At 40.2% G+C, this 21,320-nt stretch overlaps 1 protein-coding gene across 5 annotated transcripts in view; it reads right to left on the bottom strand.

The window, feature by feature from the left end:
* The window catches only part of FN1 (fibronectin 1), a 60,030-nt gene continuing 38,710 nt past the window's right edge, over positions 1-21,320 (bottom strand). For 2 of the 5 annotated variants that reach the window (XM_056535204.1, XM_056535208.1), the window contains 21 exons: positions 20,754-20,936; positions 19,687-19,776; positions 17,388-17,657; positions 17,105-17,221; positions 16,588-16,752; positions 16,320-16,475; positions 15,873-15,986; positions 13,674-13,943; positions 12,943-13,130; positions 12,395-12,482; positions 12,002-12,178; positions 11,813-11,902; positions 11,526-11,705; positions 11,253-11,342; positions 6,365-6,822; positions 5,609-5,747; positions 5,167-5,334; positions 2,120-2,245; positions 1,748-1,854; positions 1,448-1,549; positions 1-806 (listed from right to left, as the gene is read on the bottom strand). In XM_056535204.1, the coding sequence (XP_056391179.1) occupies positions 726-806; positions 1,448-1,549; positions 1,748-1,854; positions 2,120-2,245; positions 5,167-5,334; positions 5,609-5,747; positions 6,365-6,822; positions 11,253-11,342; positions 11,526-11,705; positions 11,813-11,902; positions 12,002-12,178; positions 12,395-12,482; positions 12,943-13,130; positions 13,674-13,943; positions 15,873-15,986; positions 16,320-16,475; positions 16,588-16,752; positions 17,105-17,221; positions 17,388-17,657; positions 19,687-19,776; positions 20,754-20,936 (3,359 nt within the window). In that variant the 3' untranslated portion in view covers positions 1-725. The remainder of the gene's footprint in view (positions 807-1,447; positions 1,550-1,747; positions 1,855-2,119; positions 2,246-5,166; positions 5,335-5,608; positions 5,748-6,364; positions 6,823-11,252; positions 11,343-11,525; positions 11,706-11,812; positions 11,903-12,001; positions 12,179-12,394; positions 12,483-12,942; positions 13,131-13,673; positions 13,944-15,872; positions 15,987-16,319; positions 16,476-16,587; positions 16,753-17,104; positions 17,222-17,387; positions 17,658-19,686; positions 19,777-20,753; positions 20,937-21,320) is intronic. The other 3 variants (XM_056535207.1, XM_056535209.1, XM_056535205.1) reach the window with 2 other exon arrangements.

The raw sequence follows: 21,320 nt of genomic DNA, 5'->3' as shown, positions 1-21,320 counted from the left end.
TAAAAACACTGTTTCAACATTTTTAAGATCATTTTATTAAAAGAAGAGTTATCTTTCCACAGTAGTAAAAGCTTTGGCACATACAGTATAAAAAAAATAAAAATCACCAACCATAATTACATCAGATTCAATTGCCATTACTTCCTAGTTTTCAGAATTACTTTCTATAGTTAAGTAGAAGGAATCCTCTGAAGATGCAGCAGACATTGATAAATAACACTGAAGGAAGGTCAGGTATTAGTAAGGATTGTGCGGAGAAAGGAATTAAAATTGTGCATACGGTAAAAGACATCAGTGTAAGAAGCAGCCAGTTGGCGCTGCATTGGTAATATTAAAAAAAGCTAAATTGGTCCCTTTCGCTTGCGGCCTTCTTAATTTACCTAGTAACATCAACCTATCCTGTAGCCTATTAACAAAAGCAATACACTGCAGGGTTATGTGGGCCAAAAAAGGCCCTCTTCACACTGTATTTTCCTAGAAGGATCAAAATGACAACGCTGCCCAATATTAAAAATAGTCATTTCCCTTTTTGTTTCCCAGATCAATGTAAGCAAAATAAAAACAAAATTACAATCATTGAATACTGAATGGCATGGAAGTACTCCAGATGAACTTTGAAGCCTTATGTTGTCTGCCAGTCAGAGGAGGTGTCCACATCTTCCTCCACCCCACTTTGCTGCTCCACCAGGACAGCTAGAATACACTTATTGCTCTTGTAATAAGACTTAGTTCTTGGTCTGTTCAGAATGTTGTGTGTCTGCTTGAAGATCTGGTGGAAGGTAGCACTCAACGGGACATTTCACATTCTGCAAAGGATTTAAAGTTAAAAAAAAATAAAAAAATTAAATAAAAAAAAAAAATAAAAAGTCTGATTGCGGGAGACCCGCCGCTGGGCACCCCAGACATGCGATTCACAGAGCGAAATTTGCTCCGTGCCGGAAGACTGGCCATGCGGAGGATCGTGACATCTTAACCTCACGGCCACACCCCCTCAATGTAAGTCTATGGGAGGGGTGTGGCGGCTGTCACGCCCCCTCCGATAGACTAGCATTGAGGGGGGCGTGGCAGTGACATCACAAGCCTAAACAAACGCTGGATGCAGCAGGGAGATCACGGGGGTCCCCAGCAGCGGGACCCCCGTGATCAGACATCTTCTCCCCTATCCTTTGGATAGGGATGTCTAGTGGTGGTGTACCCCTTTAAGATAGGTCACAGTCACAATACTTGCTTGGCGGTACAGTTGCTAAGGCAGCTGTGCACATCTTCATGCTACATGTTAAAGTTCACAAATTGAATATCTACACAAACACTTGCCTCATTTTATGTTCCTCCAAACAAATCTAAAATGTAGGTGTGTCAATATAGCTTCCCTAGAATGAGTATTTAAAAAGGACAGAGGCAACATTAATAGTTCCATCCATCTACATTATATGTATTCAATACTTACAAAGTTCTGCTGATATCTTTGTGTGTACTGGGAAACAGTGTGTCCTGTGGTGTCAGGGGAAACGGCTGCTCCTGGTCTTCTGCAGTTATCACAGCGCCACCCCTGTCAAAACAAGCAGGATTGTTCAAATACAATTTCGCTATAAAAACACTTCCAGATTATCCTTAACTCCACACAGACATTACACTGTTTTTGTGATGCCAGCATAACTGGCCTATACACATTATTAAAAAAATTATTCTATTAATCTCTATCTCCACGTATGTAAATAAGCCAACAATTTAAATACATATCACCAACCTGTTGTCCTCCATAGCATGTACACGAGCAGATTGCTCCAAGGTATTCCTTTTGCCATTGCTCACCAACGTTATACATTTTCCCATCATCATAGCAAGTAGCTTCATCTGTAAAAAGCAAACATGCATTTATATTAAAAAATTACTACAATTGTGGCCTTATGCTTACCCTAAATAAACTAAAAAAAAATTTGTCCAGCACAGCTACCTCCTTCAAGCTATTAGACAAGGGTCCCAAAAGGTAAACCCAACGCTGGAACAAAAAGCAGACTACCCCTTTACCGCTAAAGTCAGAGCAGCATTACACTACTGTTGTAATAACAATGGTACACATTGTATCTATTTTAACTAGGCATAAAACTGTTATACTTACGAGGCTCACACTTGAACTCCCCCTTCCCATTTCCAAGACAAGTGCAGCTCATCATCTGTCCATTTTCTCCGCGACGGTCCCATTTCTCACCGATCCTGTGGTTGACCCCATTGTCATGGCACCATTCTATGAATCATAACAGATAGATTAAGAAAAAATATATATATGAATGTTCCTGCTGAAAAGTCCTGTTTAACCCCTTAACGACCACGTCCATGTGCCATTAAGGTGGTATGGCGCGGGCTCTCGACTCCACGTCATACCGGCCGGCCTTCAGCCGATTCCTGTAGCGCGCGGGGGGAGGCGTTAATAGCAGACATGCGGCGATCAACCCTTTAGAGCCCTGCTTTCAAAGCTGACAGAGGCGTCTAAAGGTGCCTCTATCCCATCCCTGGTGGTCCATTTGGGGCGGGGGGGGGGGGAATTGGACTGTTGCGGTGCAGTTGGAGGTAACCTTAGGGCTTACCTCTCCTTCCACGGCAGCTCCTGTGCTCTGAATGATAAAGCCTGGCAGGACACACAGATCAATGTGGTTTTATATTGATCTGTATGAGGAATCAAAGTCCTAAAAGTCCTAAGGGGACTAAAAGTGTAAAAAAAAAAAGTTATTATAATATATATATATATATATATATATATATATATATATATATATATATATATATATATATATATATATATATATATATATATATATATATATATATATATATATATATATATATATATATATATATATATATATATATATTATAATATAATAAATATATATCATTTTAATCCCTTCCTTATTAAAGGTTTCAAAGCTTGAAAAAGACCAGGGAGCTGGTTGAAACGTTGTTCTGGACACCCTCACTGTGATGGAATAAAAACTTTTTTGGATTTTACTACCCAGTGTGCTGCGGATATTTCCAATTTTTGCTTACATATGGATCCCTGACCTGGGTCTGGACTCTGCGTGCACCGATTCTTGTTTGCCTGGGGTGCTGCTCTCCTTCTATTTACATCTATCTATGTCATAATAAAAACAAACATGTGGTATCGGCGCGTGCATAAAATGTTCGAACTATAAAAATATATCGTAAATTAAACGGCACGGTCAATGGCATACGCGCAAAAAAAAAATTCCAAAATAGCGTATTTTTGGTCACTTTTTATACCATAAAAAAAAGGAATAAAAAGCGATCAAAACAAATATCATACTGATTAAAACTTCAGATCACAGTGCAAAGAATTAGCCCTCATACCACCCCGTACGCGGAAAAATAAAAAGTTATAGGGGTCAGAAGAGAACAATTTTAAATGTATACATTTTCGTGCATGCAGTCATGATTTTTCCAAAAGTACGACAAAATCAAACCTATATAAGTAGGGTATCATGTTAACCGTATGGACCGACAGAATAAAGATAAGGTGTCATTTTTACTGAAAAATGTACTGCATAGAAACGGAAGCCCCCAAAATGTAAGAAAATTGTGTTTTCTTCAATTTTGTCGTACAATGATTTTTTTGCCCGTTTTGCCGTAGATTTTTGGGGAAAATGACTGATGTCATTACAAAGTAGAATTGGTGGCGCAAAAAAATAAGCCATCATATGGATTTTTAGGTGCAAAATTGAAAGGTTTGATTTTTAAAAGGTGAGGAGGAAAAAACAAAAGTGCAAAAACAGAAAACGCTTGGTCCTTAAGGGGGTTTTAAAAGTTGTAAATAAATCAGAGCAGTAGATAGCTGGCACAGGTTACAGTTTTCTTTTATAATTTCTGGGATAAGCACAGTGCTGCACTTTATTGCTGAGCATTGGATTAAAGTTGTAGTGGAGAGAACACAATATAATATATTATATCTATAGCCATTGCTCATTGGAGTGTACTTGCTTTAATACCCACTGCAATAAAGTTGGATATACATACATATATATGTGTGTGTATAATATGTGTGAGAGATAGTGGTTCCGGGCTGCTATCTTCAATGGGGGCGCCTCTTCTCAGCGCTTCGGGCCCAGAATAGAGGTGTTGCCTTGACGATGACGCAGAAGGACGTTGGTAATGAACGTACCTCTGCGTCATTGTCAAGGCAACGTGACTATTCTGGGGCCGGGACCGAAGAGCTTAGAAGAGGCCTCCCCGGTGAAGATAGCAGCCCGGAACCACTATCCCACCGGACCACCTCCTCTCCGGACAGTCCTGCGGCACCGGACCAGCGCCGAGCGGAGGTGAGTACTGTAAAGAACTAAAGGGGGTGAGAGGGGGCTGGATGATGTCGAAGGCCGCAGTGGTCTTCAACCTGCGGACCTCCGGAGGTTTCAAAACTACAACTCCCAGCAAGCCCGGACAGCCGATGGCTGCCCGGGCTTGCTGGGAGTTGTAGTTTTGAAACCTCTGGAGGTCCGCAGGTTGAAGACCACTGCGGGTGGAGAGTTCACTCAATTATAAGCCGAGGGGGGCGTTTTCAGCACGAAAAATCGTGCTGAAAAACTCGGCTTATACTCGAATATTATAATATATATATATATATATTATATATATATATATATATATATATATATATATATATATATATATATATATATATATATATCTATATATATCTATATATATATATCTATATATATATCTATATCTATATCTATATATATATATATCTATATCTCTATATCTCTATATCTCTCTCTCTCTCGCTCTCCAATGAGCGACAGTCATTTAGTGGCTTCCACTTCAAGTAACTGAGTAAAAAGCTTACATGGCCTGGTAGAAGCCCAAACCATTCTTACAGTATATTTAGTTTCTTACCCACAACTGCTGTATGTCGTAGCAATTAAGATTTTAAGAAATATTACTGTAAAAGTGCAGCATTCTTCATGCTTGATAAAAACGCTTGTCAAACATCAAGTGCCAGAAGGCATAGATTGATCAAGTGGTTTCTATTTTAGATCTTCCTGCAGATCATCATTTGGTATTAAAGTGTTCTGGGGTTAACAGTGCCATCCCTGAGAGGGCAAACAGCCCCAGGTCTTGACAAGGACCATGTAAACACTGGAGTATACTCACTTGAAGAGTCACACTTGAAGTGTCCACTTCCATAACCCAGACACTTGCACCAAAGTTTAAACCCAGACTCTGACATACGTTCCCACTCCTGCCCGACCGCGTAATGTGCGCTGTTGAATGTATCATAACAGGTATCCTCAACAGGTTGCAGGGCGCCATCAGGGACATCTGTCAGAACAAAGCATTCAATAAGAAGACAACCAGACTAAAGACATTTGACAGCATTGTGCAATCACAAAACCACAAAAAGGGTTAATGATACTGTTTCCAATAACTGGCAGAAATGTGACAGCTGCAGCTCTAGGCTATAATACTTAACTTATCAGTTCTGAGTTACATCTTATAACTTAATACAATGTATAACATTGTAAAATGCTTAGCATATAATAAGGGAATAGAATAAAAAGAAAAGAAAAAAAAAGTGCATTATGTATGACCTTACCAGTATTACTGACAGTCACCAGTTCCTCCAAGACTTTGTGGCGATCTAATCCTTTAAGGGCCTCCACAATTATATTGTAAGTTGCTCCTCGGGCAAGACCATTTAGTCTGGCACTCGTAGATGTTCCAGGAACTCTAAACTGTAAAAAGACATTTATAATAATACTAAGACATAGGTTAACATTCCATCACATTTGATGTGGATAATGCAGTGTTCACATGTTGCAGTTGTCTAACGGCATTTTCACTTTTATCGCAAGGAATATGTCATTTATAGGTGAAGCTGCAGATAAAAGAAGTCACAGAGTATCCTTTATATTCTCTCCTGACCTGTTTCTGTAAATACACGTACTTCCCATTAAATAATTCTGGAACATCTTTTCTTCTAGTTTTGCCAAATTGTGGGAATTTGGGTTTCGTAGAGCCGCATTCGCTTTTATTACACTGAACTGCAATGGCCTTAATGCCTCAAGGAGCATACATGTAAAACAGATGGACCTTAATGGCATCCATTTAACAGATATGTCACGAAAAGCTTATTGGTTAAACAGATGCCATTATAGCCTATGGCACACTCCGTTGCCTACATTTAACGTATGCCTGTAGCTTTCCCTGGCATATACATTAAACAGAGGCCAAAAAACAGTACCTTACACATACTCTTGAATTCTAAAGTTTTTATGGTGCACTAAAATTCTTTAGATCACTATCTACTAAATATAATTGTATTGTATTGTATAAGTATCAGCAACTTTACCTCAATAGGAGGTTCATCTTCACCCACAGGATGACAAGAAATGACGTATTCAGTGGTCTCCAGTAAAGGTCTCCATGAAATTGTGGTGTGTGATGCCACCTCCTGTACACCCGTATCATTGATCTGAGGTCCGTAGCCATGAGGATAAGGCCCATCGAAATCTCCTCTGATATGAGGGTATCTTTCAACCACCTCTGGGTACCCGTCTGGCGTAAACTGCCCTGGTCTCACAGGGGAAACTGTGGTGGGCACACCGGGACTTCTAAAGCCATGTTCCTCAATGACCTTTCCTACATGGGCTGGACTGGATGGTCCTACAGAGCCTGGAAGTTGGATACCGTTACCATTGTCAAACGTTGTCTGTCCAACAAAAGGAGTTCTCTCTGTTTCGGAGGGTACATCGAGGATTTCAGGGCCTTTGCCCGGATGAGGAAGTGTTACCAGTACAGGGAGCTCATCTGGCCAAAAAAAGCGTTAGGAGCAATAAAAGCAAAGCATTAGTTTAAGCAGGCAGCAGCAATGATTTGTGGTACCGCTGCATCTAGCAGTCATGGTACTGTGAAAATTGTAAGAATTTTTATGCTGTAAAGAGGACAAATTAAATCCACTGGGGAATCCAAGTACACAGTTGGAACATTCAGCCACTTACTGCTGTACATGCTGTGCTTTCACAACAATATTTCAGCTTTATACATGGATCAGCCATTCTAAGAGATAAATTACAAAATTACAGAGATCATATAGAAATCTCTTCAACCAAAAGCGTGGCTCCGCATTTATGCCCATATTGCTTAAGTGTTAAAAGGGGTACTCCGCTGCTCAGCGTTTGGAACAAAATCTTAAAGTCGGGAGATTGTGATGTCCTAGCCCTGCCCCCTCATGATGTCACACCCCACCCCCCTCTCCGCTGCTCAGCGTTTGGAACAAAATCTTAAAGTCGGGAGATTGTGATGTCCTAGCCCTGCCCCCTCATGATGTCACACCCCACCCCCCTCAATGCAAATCTGTGGGAGACTTGCATTGAGGGGACGGTGTGTGATGTCATGAGGGGACGGGGCTATGATGTCACACGCTCCCGGCGCTAGCTCTAAGCAATCGGAACATTTTGGTCCAAACGCTGAGCAGCAGAGTACCCCATTATAGGTCTTATTCTTTCATAGAAGCCAATGGAGTCTGATTGGATAGTGATGAAAATAAGACCTTATATAACATCCGATGGAGCATGGCATCTACACATATGGTTCTTATCGTTAAAAATTGCAATACCAAGAAGGAAACGCCCCAGGGATTTCCCCAATTTCACAATCTATAGGCATGTTAATGATCTGCAAATTGTTAGCATGCCAGGGTGTGTAAAGGTCAGTGGCGTTCATTGTTTATTAAATAAGGATTGGTTTTGAATATTTTTTTATTTTTTATTTTGTTTCCAATTATTTTTTATTACTTGATTATCAAACTACATTTCTATTGATGCTGTGATTTCCATAATTCTACAACCTTTCCATCTTGGCGTTGCAATTTTAATGGGGGTGAATAGTTGAAACAGATCCAGCAAATTTCTCCAAAAGACCACCTCTTTGAGGGATAGATTCAGTCCACCATACGTTATGCATAGTGACTATTAACGAAGACCAAATCTTTGAAATCATTTCAAATCTTTGAAAATATTTCACTGTATATGAAAAGCTATAAAACTAGGATCTATTTGGTATCTACTGAATAAGGCAGGGATAAAAGTGTGAATGAGGTTTTGATCTAAATTTGATTAGAATTGGTGACGAAACATTAATGTGAGGCAATCACACTGAAAAAAAAAGTATTTTTAAAAAACTATAATTAGAGATAACAAATTTGCTTAATTGCAGAATCCATTCATAGATTTAATGTTTTTACAAAAACCCCCAAAAAATATATAGTTTCCGAGACTTTGGTGAAAGTAAATTTTTGTTGATCATCTTAAAAAGGGGTTCTCCTGAGAATAGGCAAGTATGTGCTTGGAGGGCGTGTGACCACTAGGACTCCCACCAATGATAACAGGGGTTCCATTTCTCCCCCCCTCCCTAGAATCCTAGTGAATTATGTGGAAGTAAACACATGCTTCCACTTCATTTATTTAAAATAAGGCTGAGTGCAGTTCTTACTTGAGGACAAGAGACACCCCCTTGTTCTTCTGATCATTAGGGGTGCCAGCAGTGTGACTCCCTATTATAATAGACACTTGTCAGCTATGCTGTGGATATGTGATACATTTTAAGGTTTTATATCCCAGGATTACCCCTTTTTAAAATTACCTTCTTGTCTTTTTTATAAATACAAATTATATAATTGGAAATCCCAGACAATCACTACGATATGCCATAAATATTAACCTGGTTCTACAGCCCTCCACGAGCGCTGTACTTTTTATTTGGGGCTGTACCTGGAATTACAGTTAAGTACAGCTTTGTTCCAATCAAATAACTTTAAAGGGTTACTCCAGTGCAGAACATCTTATCCCCTATCCACAGGACCCCATGCTCTCTCCATACAGAGATTACATTGACTACAGCATAGAGCTTTGGCCATGTGTCTCTACTGGAGAGCTCAGAAAACCACTTTACAAATTTAAAGAGTACCTGTCATCAACAAAAACTTTTAATATGTTTTTCATAATCATTAATGAAGACATTGTAATATATCTTCATTAAAAAATATAAATATTTATACCAGTTTTTTCATTTTATACTTTTGGCCACTAGGGGTCTCTCTTGTATGCCTGGTCTGCAGGCAGCTTCGTATGCTTTTCATAGTGAGTGTACAGCCTTTAGGACTAATGCTGAAAGGGCACTGGTCCTTCCACAGGAAGTTCAGTACTCAGCTCCCAGTCACCTCCCCCCCTGCCCCTCACCACACGTTATCTACCGCCCCTGGTTGTCAGCATTGACTTTTTTTTTTACAGAGACACAGAGAGACAGAGACACAGAGAGACAGAGACACAGAGAGACAGAGACACAGAGAGACAGAGACACAGAGAGACAGAGACACAGAGAGACAGAGACACAGAGAGACAGAGACACAGAGAGACAGAGACACAGAGAGACAGAGACACAGAGAGACAGAGACACAGAACAGACAGGACAGAGAGACAGGACAGACAGGACAGACAGGACAGACAGACAGGACAGACAGGACAGACAGGACAGACAGACAGGACAGACAGGACAGACAGGACAGACAGGACAGACAGACAGGACAGACAGGACAGACAGGACAGACAGGACAGGACAGACAGGACAGACAGGACAGACAGACAGGACAGACAGGACAGACAGACAGGACAGACAGGACAGAGAGACAGGACAGACAGGACAGAGAGACAGGACAGACAGGACAGAGAGACAGGACAGACAGGACAGAGAGACAGGACAGACAGGACAGAGAGACAGGACAGACAGGACAGAGAGACAGGACAGACAGGACAGAGAGACAGGACAGACAGGACAGAGAGACAGGACAGACAGGACAGAGAGACAGGACAGACAGGACAGAGAGACAGGACAGACAGGACAGAGAGACAGGACAGACAGGACAGAGAGACAGGACAGACAGGACAGAGAGACAGGACAGACAGGACAGAGAGACAGGACAGACAGGACAGAGAGACAGGACAGACAGGACAGAGAGACAGGACAGACAGGACAGAGAGACAGGACAGACAGGACAGAGAGACAGGACAGACAGGACAGAGAGACAGGACAGACAGGACAGAGAGACAGGACAGACAGGACAGAGAGACAGGACAGACAGGACAGAGAGACAGGACAGACAGGACAGAGAGACAGGACAGACAGGACAGAGAGACAGGACAGACAGGACAGAGAGACAGGACAGACAGGACAGAGAGACAGGACAGACAGGACAGAGAGACAGGACAGACAGGACAGACAGGACAGAGAGACAGGACAGACAGGACAGACAGGACAGACAGGACAGACAGGACAGACAGGACAGACAGGACAGACAGGACAGACAGGACAGACAGGACAGACAGGACAGACAGGACAGACAGGACAGACAGGACAGACAGGACAGACAGGACAGACAGGACAGACAGGACAGACAGGACAGACAGGACAGACAGAGAGACAGAGAGACAGAGAGACAGACAGAGGCTGCCGTCCCTCCCCTGTACTTAGTCTTTATGCATTGGCTGTCTGGGCATGCTGGGAGTTGTAGTTTTGCAACAGCTGGAGGTACCCTGGTTGGGAAACACTGCTGCAGAGGGAGAGCAGCATACAGGAAGACTGGCAGAAGCAGAGTCCCGGCCAGGCTTCATGTGACATCATGCCTGCCGGGACCCGCCTCCTTCCACCCCTCAGAAAAAGACTGAGCTAATGAAGAGGGATAAAAAAATAAATAAAAAAAAAGTGTATTTCCACAGTGTTTAAAACCTCAATAAACACAGGGATAGGCATAGTTAGAGTAAGGGACAGATGGGGAGGGGGATCCGGGAAAGTTTAGTTGATGACAGGTACTCTTTAACATTAGAAAATAATCCAAATATAATTCTATAAAGCAGCAAGGTATTTTCACTAGCTGTTTTAGCTGCAATTAATTTAGTCAGAATTACCAGACAATGCCTAAAGCTTATCAGCGCAACAGGCAAAACTAAAACTATGCAATGCAAAAGCTGCAATAAAAAGTGAGCAGCGTGCAAACTGCCTACTGCAATGCACTTCAAGCTATTTTTCTGCTGTCTTGACTAAAGAAAAAACACTGCTTTATCAAAAACCATGCACAATTTTAGGCTTAGGTACCTACACATCATTTTAAGATGTAACTTTAACTTATAAGATTTAACTTATTCCCACTCTGCTAAATTATGTTACTTTTTGGAACAGTAAAATACCTGTCTTCTTCCGGCCAGTAAGAGGCTCACTCTTCTGGTTATTCCTTACAGCAAATACATAAATAATGTATTCTACATCAGGTTCCAAGTCTAAAAAAAGAGGGAAATTAAAGAAAAATACCATGAAATAACAAAATGAATTTAACAGTTGTGCCCATCTGCCTCTTATAGAATATCCACCTACTTTAAAACCCCTTTGAAATTGTGCACACATAGAAAGGGATGATGCAGCAAAGTAGCAGAATGCTATTAACCATGTATTAAGATACTCACTAGTGATGGTGGCCTCAGTGGTTCCTGCTGGAAGTCGAGGCAGATGTTCCTTAGGCACTCCACCAACTCTCTCGTACTTAATGATGTATCCAGTAATACGGGAACGAGGAGGTTGCCAGGAGAATAAGAGGGAGTTGGGTGTGCTGGTCAAGAAGCGCAGATTTGAAGGGCTATCCACCGCTGTAAAATTACAGGAAAAAGTTATTTGCAAGTATACAGAGGTAGATCATCTGCACACTATGAAAGAAGCAAATGGGGGTCAGTAATCGACCTCCTTATACAGTTACCTGTTGATACATCTACAGTGACAGGGGAACTACGGGCATTGTCATTTATGGTGTACAGGTAGATCTTGTAGTCTGTTCCAGGCTGTAGTCCTAGAATATGAAAAGTTTGTATGAGTTTTGAGGTTCTACAAGTATATACGCATTAGGTCAGCCATACCCAACACTCCCTGAGCAAGAATGGAGCCATACCTGTGATTGTGTAGGTTCTAACATCAGGTTTTATCACTCTCTGAATAGGAGTCTGACCTCCAGAAGGTACTGCTTCAATCAGGAAGCCAGTGATTGTTTCTGTCTTAGTGCGCCAGGTAAGGGTTACTGTAGTTTCTGTAATATCTGTAACACGTGGACGTCGAGGTGGACTGACATCTAGGAACAGATACAATGATGTAAGTTAAATCAGTCATGGAAAGAATAATTGTAAAAATTAGTAAGAGAAACATATTAAAAAGAAAAAAAGTAAGTATCCGAGACAGGAAAGCAACACACTACCATTCCAAGCTAGGACTATGAGTCAGGATAGGGATTGTGAGTGCTAGTGTAGACATAATCCCTAATAATTGGTTCTAGGACCTAAATACTTACTTTCAAGGGTAGAAATTGTGCCTTGTAGTGGCTGACTCATAAGTCCATCCTTGACAGCATATACATTGACTTCATATTTGGTAGCAACCTGTAAAATAATATAGTAAATAGTTTTATTTATTTTTAAGAAAACGTAGCACAATGGAGTATGCATATACATAGAGAAAAAGACAAAAGACTTGCTCGAAGGAAAGGATTTCACTTTTTTTTCTGGCAGTTTTTGAGCCAAAGTCAGAAGTGGATCCATAAGGGAGGAGAAGTGTAAGTCCTTCCTTTATATGTCCTATTCATTTTGAATACACTTCTGGCTTTGGCTCAAAAACTGCCACTGCAGGCATGCTTTAGTATCCTCCGACTATTTATTTTTCCTCCCACACTTAAACACACCGATAGGTTTCCGGGTTATAATAGTGGATATGTTTCTTGTCCTCTAATAGTGGACCCAGTAAGCATATGTGTCCAAGATAGGGAAGTAAAAAAATAAATAAAATTAATGCCATTTAAGGCTTATGATGAATGAGACTGAGGTGCCGTCAGCTGAGGCTTACCATGAGTCCAGTAATGGAGGTGACTGTTGTACTAGCTGGTAAATCAATCTCTTTCATGGGCCCAGTTTTCTCCTTAGGGTTCACACGCACACGGTACCCAGTTAGTTGGACATTAGGTGCATACCAGCTTAATGTAAGGCCAGTTGGTGAGACTTGAGAGAACTGAAGATTTGTTGGAGCAGGAATTGCTGCAAGGCATATAGCAAATGATTACAGGACTGGAAGGAGGAGCGACCAAAAAAAAACACACCACAAACAAAGAACATGCATAAACAGCATGCAGTGCACATCAATGAGAACAACCCACACACATTGATTATATAGACCTTCAATACCAACACTGGGAAAAAGAAAAACACAAAACAAAAAAACATAAGAGAAAACAAACACTCATCTACAACTTGACACTTAGGCCCCTTTCACACTACAAAATTAATTCGTTTTAAAGATCCGTTGGAAGTTCCATCTGAAAATCTGCTGAAAAACGGCAGTTACAAATTCCTATACGGCCGTTAGAAAATCCCATAGACTAATTAAGAAATTCATTCTGTTTTTCTATTCCTGGACAACCCCATTAAAAAGACACAACCTTGCAAACATAAAGTGGATATTAAGACATGGAAAGTGGTGGAAGAAAATTGGGCATCTTCAGGTGAATGGCTTTAAGTGCAGAAGATTGAAGGGGCCAACATGAGGAAAGGACACAAGGAACATGCCATGCGTCCGGATACCTGTACTCTGGACTCCAATGAGGGGCTTGCTTTCCATGTCATCGTGCAATGCTACGATGCTCACAGTGTACTCTGTGCCAGGCCTGAGACCGTGCAATTCTGCAGTCTCATCATTAGACTCAGGTGCAGGAAACAACTCTCTGATTCCATCCTCAGGGCTTGAGTAGGTCACCCGGTAACCAGTAACCTGCCCCTCTGGGATTTCCCAAGTCAGTCTAATTGAATCAACTCCTACTTCTGGGAATAGCAGTCCCTTGGGTCGGTCAACGTCTGTCAGGCAAATTAATCATAAAAGCAGTTAGCAGCAAATACAAGCAGCAGAGGGATAGCGGCAGGAAAAGAAGAAAACTCTTCCTAGTACTAAACAGGCTATCCTCACCATAAAAATCTATATTTTTGCAATATACATAGGTGGCATCTAAAAGAGGTTAAACCCAACAACTGCAATTTATGTTCCAAACTGCTGATGACGTTAGAGCAAGGAAGCACATGATACTCTTCATATATTTGTCTGTTTCCATTACATAAACAATGTTATTTTATTCTTTGGTGCCAAGTGTTAGAGAGGTGTTCCTAAGCCTTTGAAGTGCTGCAGGCTGGAATACCTCCTCACTCTCCCTGCTTGATTGGCCGTCAGCTGGAAGCTTAGCCTTGTTTGTAACACTTGGCACTTTTCATATATCCATCAGCTTTTATAATGTAGAAAAATTATTTTATTCTGTAGTGTCAATTGTCTCCTTACCCTAAGAGCTATTTAACAGTGTAGCAGTTTAGAATGTCACTTGCAGCTGACAGATTTCCTTTAAAATACTAAATATGGAGAAAAATCTGATTAATAACTTAAGGAGCCTAACTGAAAATAGCCATTTTTTGGAGCAATAGCTTTTGCCATTTCAAAGGCAAAAACAAAAGCCTGAAGGTGTATTTTCCAATGCTGGCAGGCACACAGATACATTTTAAACACACTTACTATGTGGGCAAAAAAAAAAACTAAACAAAAAAAAAAAACAAAAAAAAAAAACAGCAATTAGCAATTCTCAGTAAAACCCACATTGTTATTTTCGACGCCACAAACTACTGGTGCCTGCCAGCACATCAGAATACCGCCACGCCCCCTGCCATAGACTTGCATTGAGGGGGCGGGGCGTTAAATCACAATACTCCGTTCCCCCTGCGTCGCCTGTCATCAGCCACAGAGCGATCCTCACTCTGTGCAGCTAAGAAACGGGGGTTCTGCAGAAGAGATCGTGGGGGTCCAAAGCAGGGGGACCCCTGCAATCAGACATCTTATCCCCAATCCTTTGGATAGGGGATAAGATGTCTAGGGGCGGAGTACTCCTTTAAGGCTGGGTTCACATTGAGTATTCTCTGGCCTGATATAATCTGCCTGAAGAATCTGAGGGCATCCTGTGACAATCAGCAGCGTGAGGATCGCATGGACATTGCGGTCCCCGAAGACTGCAATGTATTCCGCTCAGATTCTGCTTAAAGAAACAGAGGTCATTCTTTCAGCCGCAGCGGCATTCTGTAGTGGGCTGTGCAGTGGAATCCTATTGACAGCAATTGGATTCTTCTGTACTGGAATTTTCAAGTGTAATTTTTAAGAGGAATTACGCTTTGAAATTCCTGAACCCTGCCCAACTTTGCTGCTACCAAACCTAACTAAAGCTTTAAAAGGAGCAGATGCAGATTAAAACCACCACATATGCAATAGCTGCAAAAAAATAAAAAATAAAATAAAAATTGAAAGCTAATCTGCAAAAGCCACAAATGTGCACTATTGCATTATTACTGAAAGCAGTTAGCGACCAGCATCAATAGGTTTTACTGGCAAAATTAGTTTAAAAAAAAGCAATGTACAATAAGCCCATTAATTTGGTCTATAGCATTACGGTTACATATTTGCTGGTCAAAATGGTTGACTAATCAACCCAGTCAAGAGAAGGTCTTAATTCTAGATGCATCTAGTTATAGATTTTATAGTCTGGGCAAAAAGGTAAAATGCACCACAAAAGGCAGCCAAGGATAAACAAAACATGATATCCTATATATATGTGATCTATAAAAGGAGGATCCATACACTTGATCTTTGGGGTTTAAACAGGTTATCAACATAAAATATTCAAGATGTACTAAACCCTAATGGAAAGTTTTCAGTACTATAAGAAAAATACGGCAGAACAGCAAGGGGATACGCACTGGTAACGGCTGTTTCAACAATGGGTTTGCTTTCTCCACTTATTCCCTGGGCATACACACTGACGACATACTCAACAGTTGGTTGAAGCCCCACAATGGTCATCTCTGTTTGATCTGTTGGAAAAGAAAACATATATAGTGGGTGTGGTGTTCGTATTTAAAAGTGAACATGCAAAGCAAAAACTAACAAAATAAATTGATAAAATAAAAAAAAAGAAGAAAAAAAAAATTATGAAGCTCACAGCAAGTCGAATTATGCAGTCACACATATACCGTGTTTACGCATGCTATATGCGCCATTCCTCAAGCATCTAATACAAGAGGAGTAAGCCAGTCTCTTTATTCATGCATTATATTAATTTATGTTAGAAAGTGCAAACATACATTACTTTTATCCTGATTTATATTATACTTTTTTTTTCCCCCCGCACAAAACCAAAATCTTACCTGCAGGTACAGTTTGTGTAATAGTCTCACCCTGACCACTCTTGGGGACACTAGTCACCCTATATCCAGTGACAGGGCCTGGAGAAGGTGTCCATCGTACATGAATGCTTTCATCTTGGACGTCAGTGACCTTCATCTCTGTGGGCTGGTCCACTCCTATCAAACAAAGAAGATAAAAAATATATGACTTGCAGGGGCTCGACTGTAAACCTAGAACAAGGTGTAACAGATTGGGAAACAAAATTAGTATATTTTATACAAAGTCTACCTGTGGCATATGTAATTGTAACAGGTTTGCTGGTGGCAGGACTATCTCCACGACCAGTGACAGCATAGACAGTAATGGTGTAGCTCACGCCTGGCTTTAGGTTATTAACCGTTGCACTGTTGGAAATTCCAGGAACGGTGAACTCGTCAACTGGGCCATGAGATCCTGTAGATTTTTGTAGACAAAAAACACACACACTGTCAACATTCTAATAAAATATATGTACTACATAAAAAGGCTATGTAGAGATACGTCGTGGGTGCTGGAGTTAGGAATCCCAATCCTTAGATAAATCTTAATAGAGCTTTGCACACCACTTGTTCACTGTGACGTAGATACTGATTTTATTAGCAATCCAAAAGCAAACAATATGAAGTTTCTGTCCTAACTGAAACGTCATAAAGTTTGCTTTTGGATTGCTAATAAAATCAGTATCTACTTCACAGTGAATAAGTGGTGTGCGAAGTTCTATTATTAAGAGCTACATAAAAAAGCTTTACAAATAACAGTGTCTTACCAGTCTGAGAAGTAGTAATTCTGTAGTACCGCACATTGACTGCAGGTGCATCCCAGGCAATGGTGATAGAGTTGGGGTTGGCAGATGTTACCTGTAGATCCGTTGGAATATCAGATACTAGAAAAAAAAAAAAATGATATACAAAAATGAATTTATATGCACACACACACACACACACACACACACACACAAACACACACACACTTTAGTGAGAGGAAGAAAAAAAAAAAAAAAAATTTCAGATGCATCAAACACACACACACACACACCCCTAAACACATACCAGTAGCTTGCTGTCCTACAAGAGGTAAGCTCTCCTGAGAAGCAGCGACAGCAATGATGCTCACAAGATATTCAGAGCCAGGAATGAGGTTAGTAAGGGTGATAGAGTTGCGGGATGGTGGAATTCTTTCCTCCCTTGGACGTCCAGCTCCACTCTCCAACTGGTACCGCACTCTATATCCGGTGATGGTTGCACGAGGAGCAATCCAGTGCACAGTGAAGGAGTTTGTGGTGATTTCAGAAAAGTCCATTCCAGTTGGGGAATCCAAGGCTTATATTAAAAGATATATAAATTAACGTTTTTAAAGTCAAATATTCCTGTAGTATACATATGATATAATATAATTAAATTTAAGACGCTGAAACGCCAATTTCTACAAAAAGTTTTAAAGGGGTAGTGTCAGCGGTTATGTTCCGATTCAAGTGTAAAATCCACATGTACATCCTGAGAGAATCTTGCATGTGTAAACATGGCCTAACCAAGAGAATAAGGGTTCTTTTACATGGGCAGATACCTGCTTGACAGGAGCGATGATCTACTATGTACAAGTCAATTGGTGCTGTGAAAAAACGCCGCAGTCAGATGTTAGCTGCAAGACAATAGTAAACTGCAAAATGCCAGATCCACTTGGCGTTTATTTTTAGTTTTTATCCTTTGGCCGTTTTTCAGCTATTTTGGGCTCAGAGGCTGTTTTTCAAAAATGACCTCAAAGTTCAGAGAATGGCTTTTTTTCCAAAAAAAATCTTGGCATCTTCCTCCCATAGAAGTCTATGAGAGTGAAAAAACACCAAGAAAAATGCCATGTGAGTTTTAACGTTGGCGTTTTTGCAGGCGTTTTTTTAATCTTTTTTTGGACTTTGGCGATCCTAAAAAAGGGATGGACATACCTTTTTCATAAAAATTTCTTAGGGTACCATTAAAAAATAAATACAGTAGTGATAAAAAAATTATTTAACGAAATTTATATTGTCATAAAAAATAAAATTTCGATAAACACCCCAAATGCATATTTTTTGTAAATTTGTAAAAAAAAAAAAAAAAAATGCCAAAAAGGGGCAAAAACTGCAATTTCCACTCAAAAGGCAACAAAAAATGCCAGAAGAAAAGAAAAAAAAAAAAGAATTTCTGGGAAAAATGTGGCAGTTTTTCTGGCGTTTAAACCTAAAAAACGCAATGCAAAAACCTTGGTGGAATCCTAGCCTTAAAGTAGTCAAATCATTGGAAGGGAACAGATGGATGGACACAGCAGTTCACTACCATAGTTGACAGCATCAACAGTTCACTGCTGGGCTTTTTACATGCCTTTAGCAATAATTGGCCTTTTCAACCAATAACAGCCTTGGGTAAAACTGTCTTAACTTTAGGATGTGAGCTCAACAAAGTCCCTGAGACAAGTGTGTAATACCCTAAATACATGTCCCCACTATTTTATTGTCTTCTCTACCTGGAAGTAGAAAAGGTATTAGTTATTTTATTGCCATAAAGGGATATGCCGTGTCCTAAAAACATGTCAGACTTTGAGATTGCTTATGATCCTTTTAGGATGAAGATTATGTAATGCAATGGAATGTTTGCCCAGTGTTCAAGTAAAGACAGACGCACAGTCTGGGTCTTTCTCCATAAACAAATATAATGTAGATAGGGGGCTTAATCTCTCCAGACTTCTGGTTGAAATGCAGGAATCTAAAGCTCCCGGGAAAAAAAAATCCCAATAGGAGCCAACATCCTTTCTACTGTTCAGAAACCTTGAAGATCTACATACTGGTATGAGGATGACTGCAGCTGTTACCACTTTAAAGCTGTTTTTTTTACTGTACATGGATGCAGACTGACCCCCACATACCAATGTAAATCCAGAAACATGTCAGATCAGTCTCTAAAATGCTATGATAATATAGCCTAAACATACGGATTTTACATAAACATTATCAGCTTCTGCTACAGCTCCCCTAAGGCATGTAAAATGTATTTACATTTAGTCAAATTATGGAGTGAAATCCTTCTATAGCTGCGTCACTAGGCAGATTTGTGTTTGGGAATCAGGTATAACCCAAGTGTAATAGCGGCTTTGCTTCTCTTTCTTTCTTTCCCTCCCTCCCCCCAATTTTAAAGTGACAGCAGAACAAAAGCAAGCCATAACCAGGAAAAAAAAAATGGTTATTTTATGGAAATATTTTGTAACGTTAAAATACAATGCGAGTTTAAGCGTATAGAAGAACTTTTCCGATGCATGAAAGTATATCATTTTTTCTATTTGCTTCATCAAAACAAATATGAGGCCATAATTCTAAATGCTTACTTGTTCTGTGCACTCCAGTAAGTTCAGAGCTCTCCCTTTCCTCATAAACAGAGTGAACGTTGACTCGATACTCTGTGAATGGCAACAGATCTTCAAAAAAAAAAAAAAAAAAAAAAGAGAAAGAACAGGAGTTAAAAAAAAAAATGCTTGGATTTCTAACTATTCATTCATTTTTACAAAACCCCAACGAAAAGACTCTTACAACAGTCAAATAATGGTAAACCAAAATGTGCAAATATATACAAGTAGAACAAGAAATGTTAACATGATAAATATAAGATATCATCAGGAAGGCAAAATTTGCCTTTAATGTATGCAAAGCAGCTCTCTGACGTTAACTTTTAGAGATAGCTTACCCTTTAAGCCAGTGTTTGACTCCTTTAAGACGCTTTCAAAACACGAGTGGGAGTTTAAAGCGTAATGTAATTTCGTTTAAACAACTTTTTGCTCAGACATATCAAAAGTGGTTGATCACATCGGGTCTCACTGCTGCGATATACAGGTAAAACTCAAAAAATGTTAATATCGTGCAAAATTCCATTGTATTTCATTAATGCAACTTAAAAAGGAAAGGAATCATGAAGTGCTCCAAAAACTCCTTGTAGACGGATGCGTTGACCCTGGACTTAATGAACCACAGTGACCAACACCAGCAGATGACATGGCTCCCCAAATCATAGTAATTGGGGGGCTTTGGGGTTTTTATGAGCTGTAAGCCATAATCCTCACAATCATGACGAATCACGGCTTGAACTATCTTGCTTTGCATGTAATGAGTCTCTCATATACATTAGTTTCACATTTTAAGTTGCATCACTAAAATAAATGAACTTTGCATGATATTCAAATATTTTTTTGCATTTCACCTGTAAGCCCAGGAAGCAGGCGGCACTGCGCTCCACTACCCAGCTGGAAGATCCAACCTTTTCTCTGCATTTGAGATAATCGGCCTATGTAGCGCCTGAAGTCTCCATACATCTTCATGGTGCTCTCCTCAAGAAGAAATATCACCTTATTTAATGTAAAGATTCATGTATACTTAAATCCCACCTAAGATGCAATCTTACTTGTAAGGACAACCATGTTGTCAGATGGAGAAATTGTAAGCTCAGTGACATCATCTGGTTTCTTCACTGGAAAGAAGCGCACAAGGAAACTGGAAAGTTCGATGGATGTTGGGGGAGCCCAAGTGACCCGCATTGAGTCAGGGCCAGTGTTGGTGAAGCGCAAATGCGTTGGGGGTGGAACAGCTAGAAATGTCCAAAAGTGAAAGTGAGATTAAAGTATGTCCATGCACACAGACCTCCTCACACTTCTAGAGCTTCATTACTCACATACTATGATAAGGCTACAAAATAATAAGGCTACAAAATTATTACTTTAATATTAGTTTAAAAGTGAAAAACTGAAGTTCTTGAACAGTCCCCTTAAAAAAAAAAAAAAAAAAAAAAAGGGGGGGATAAAATTGAAATACTATACTATTCCTTAAAGCGTACCTGTCATTTAAAAAAATTTGACTTTACCGCAGAGAAATATTAAAAAGGTTTTAAATCGTTTGGAGTCTGCAAGTCCAGACCACAAATGATCAAGAGAACGAGACTGGTGAAGCCAGCGCTTAGCGTATTCTCTCTATT

Source organism: Hyla sarda, chromosome 8 (assembly GCF_029499605.1).
Source record: "Hyla sarda isolate aHylSar1 chromosome 8, aHylSar1.hap1, whole genome shotgun sequence".
Taxonomy (NCBI): Eukaryota; Metazoa; Chordata; class Amphibia; order Anura; family Hylidae; genus Hyla; species Hyla sarda.
This window is presented reverse-complemented; position numbering and strand designations above follow the sequence as displayed.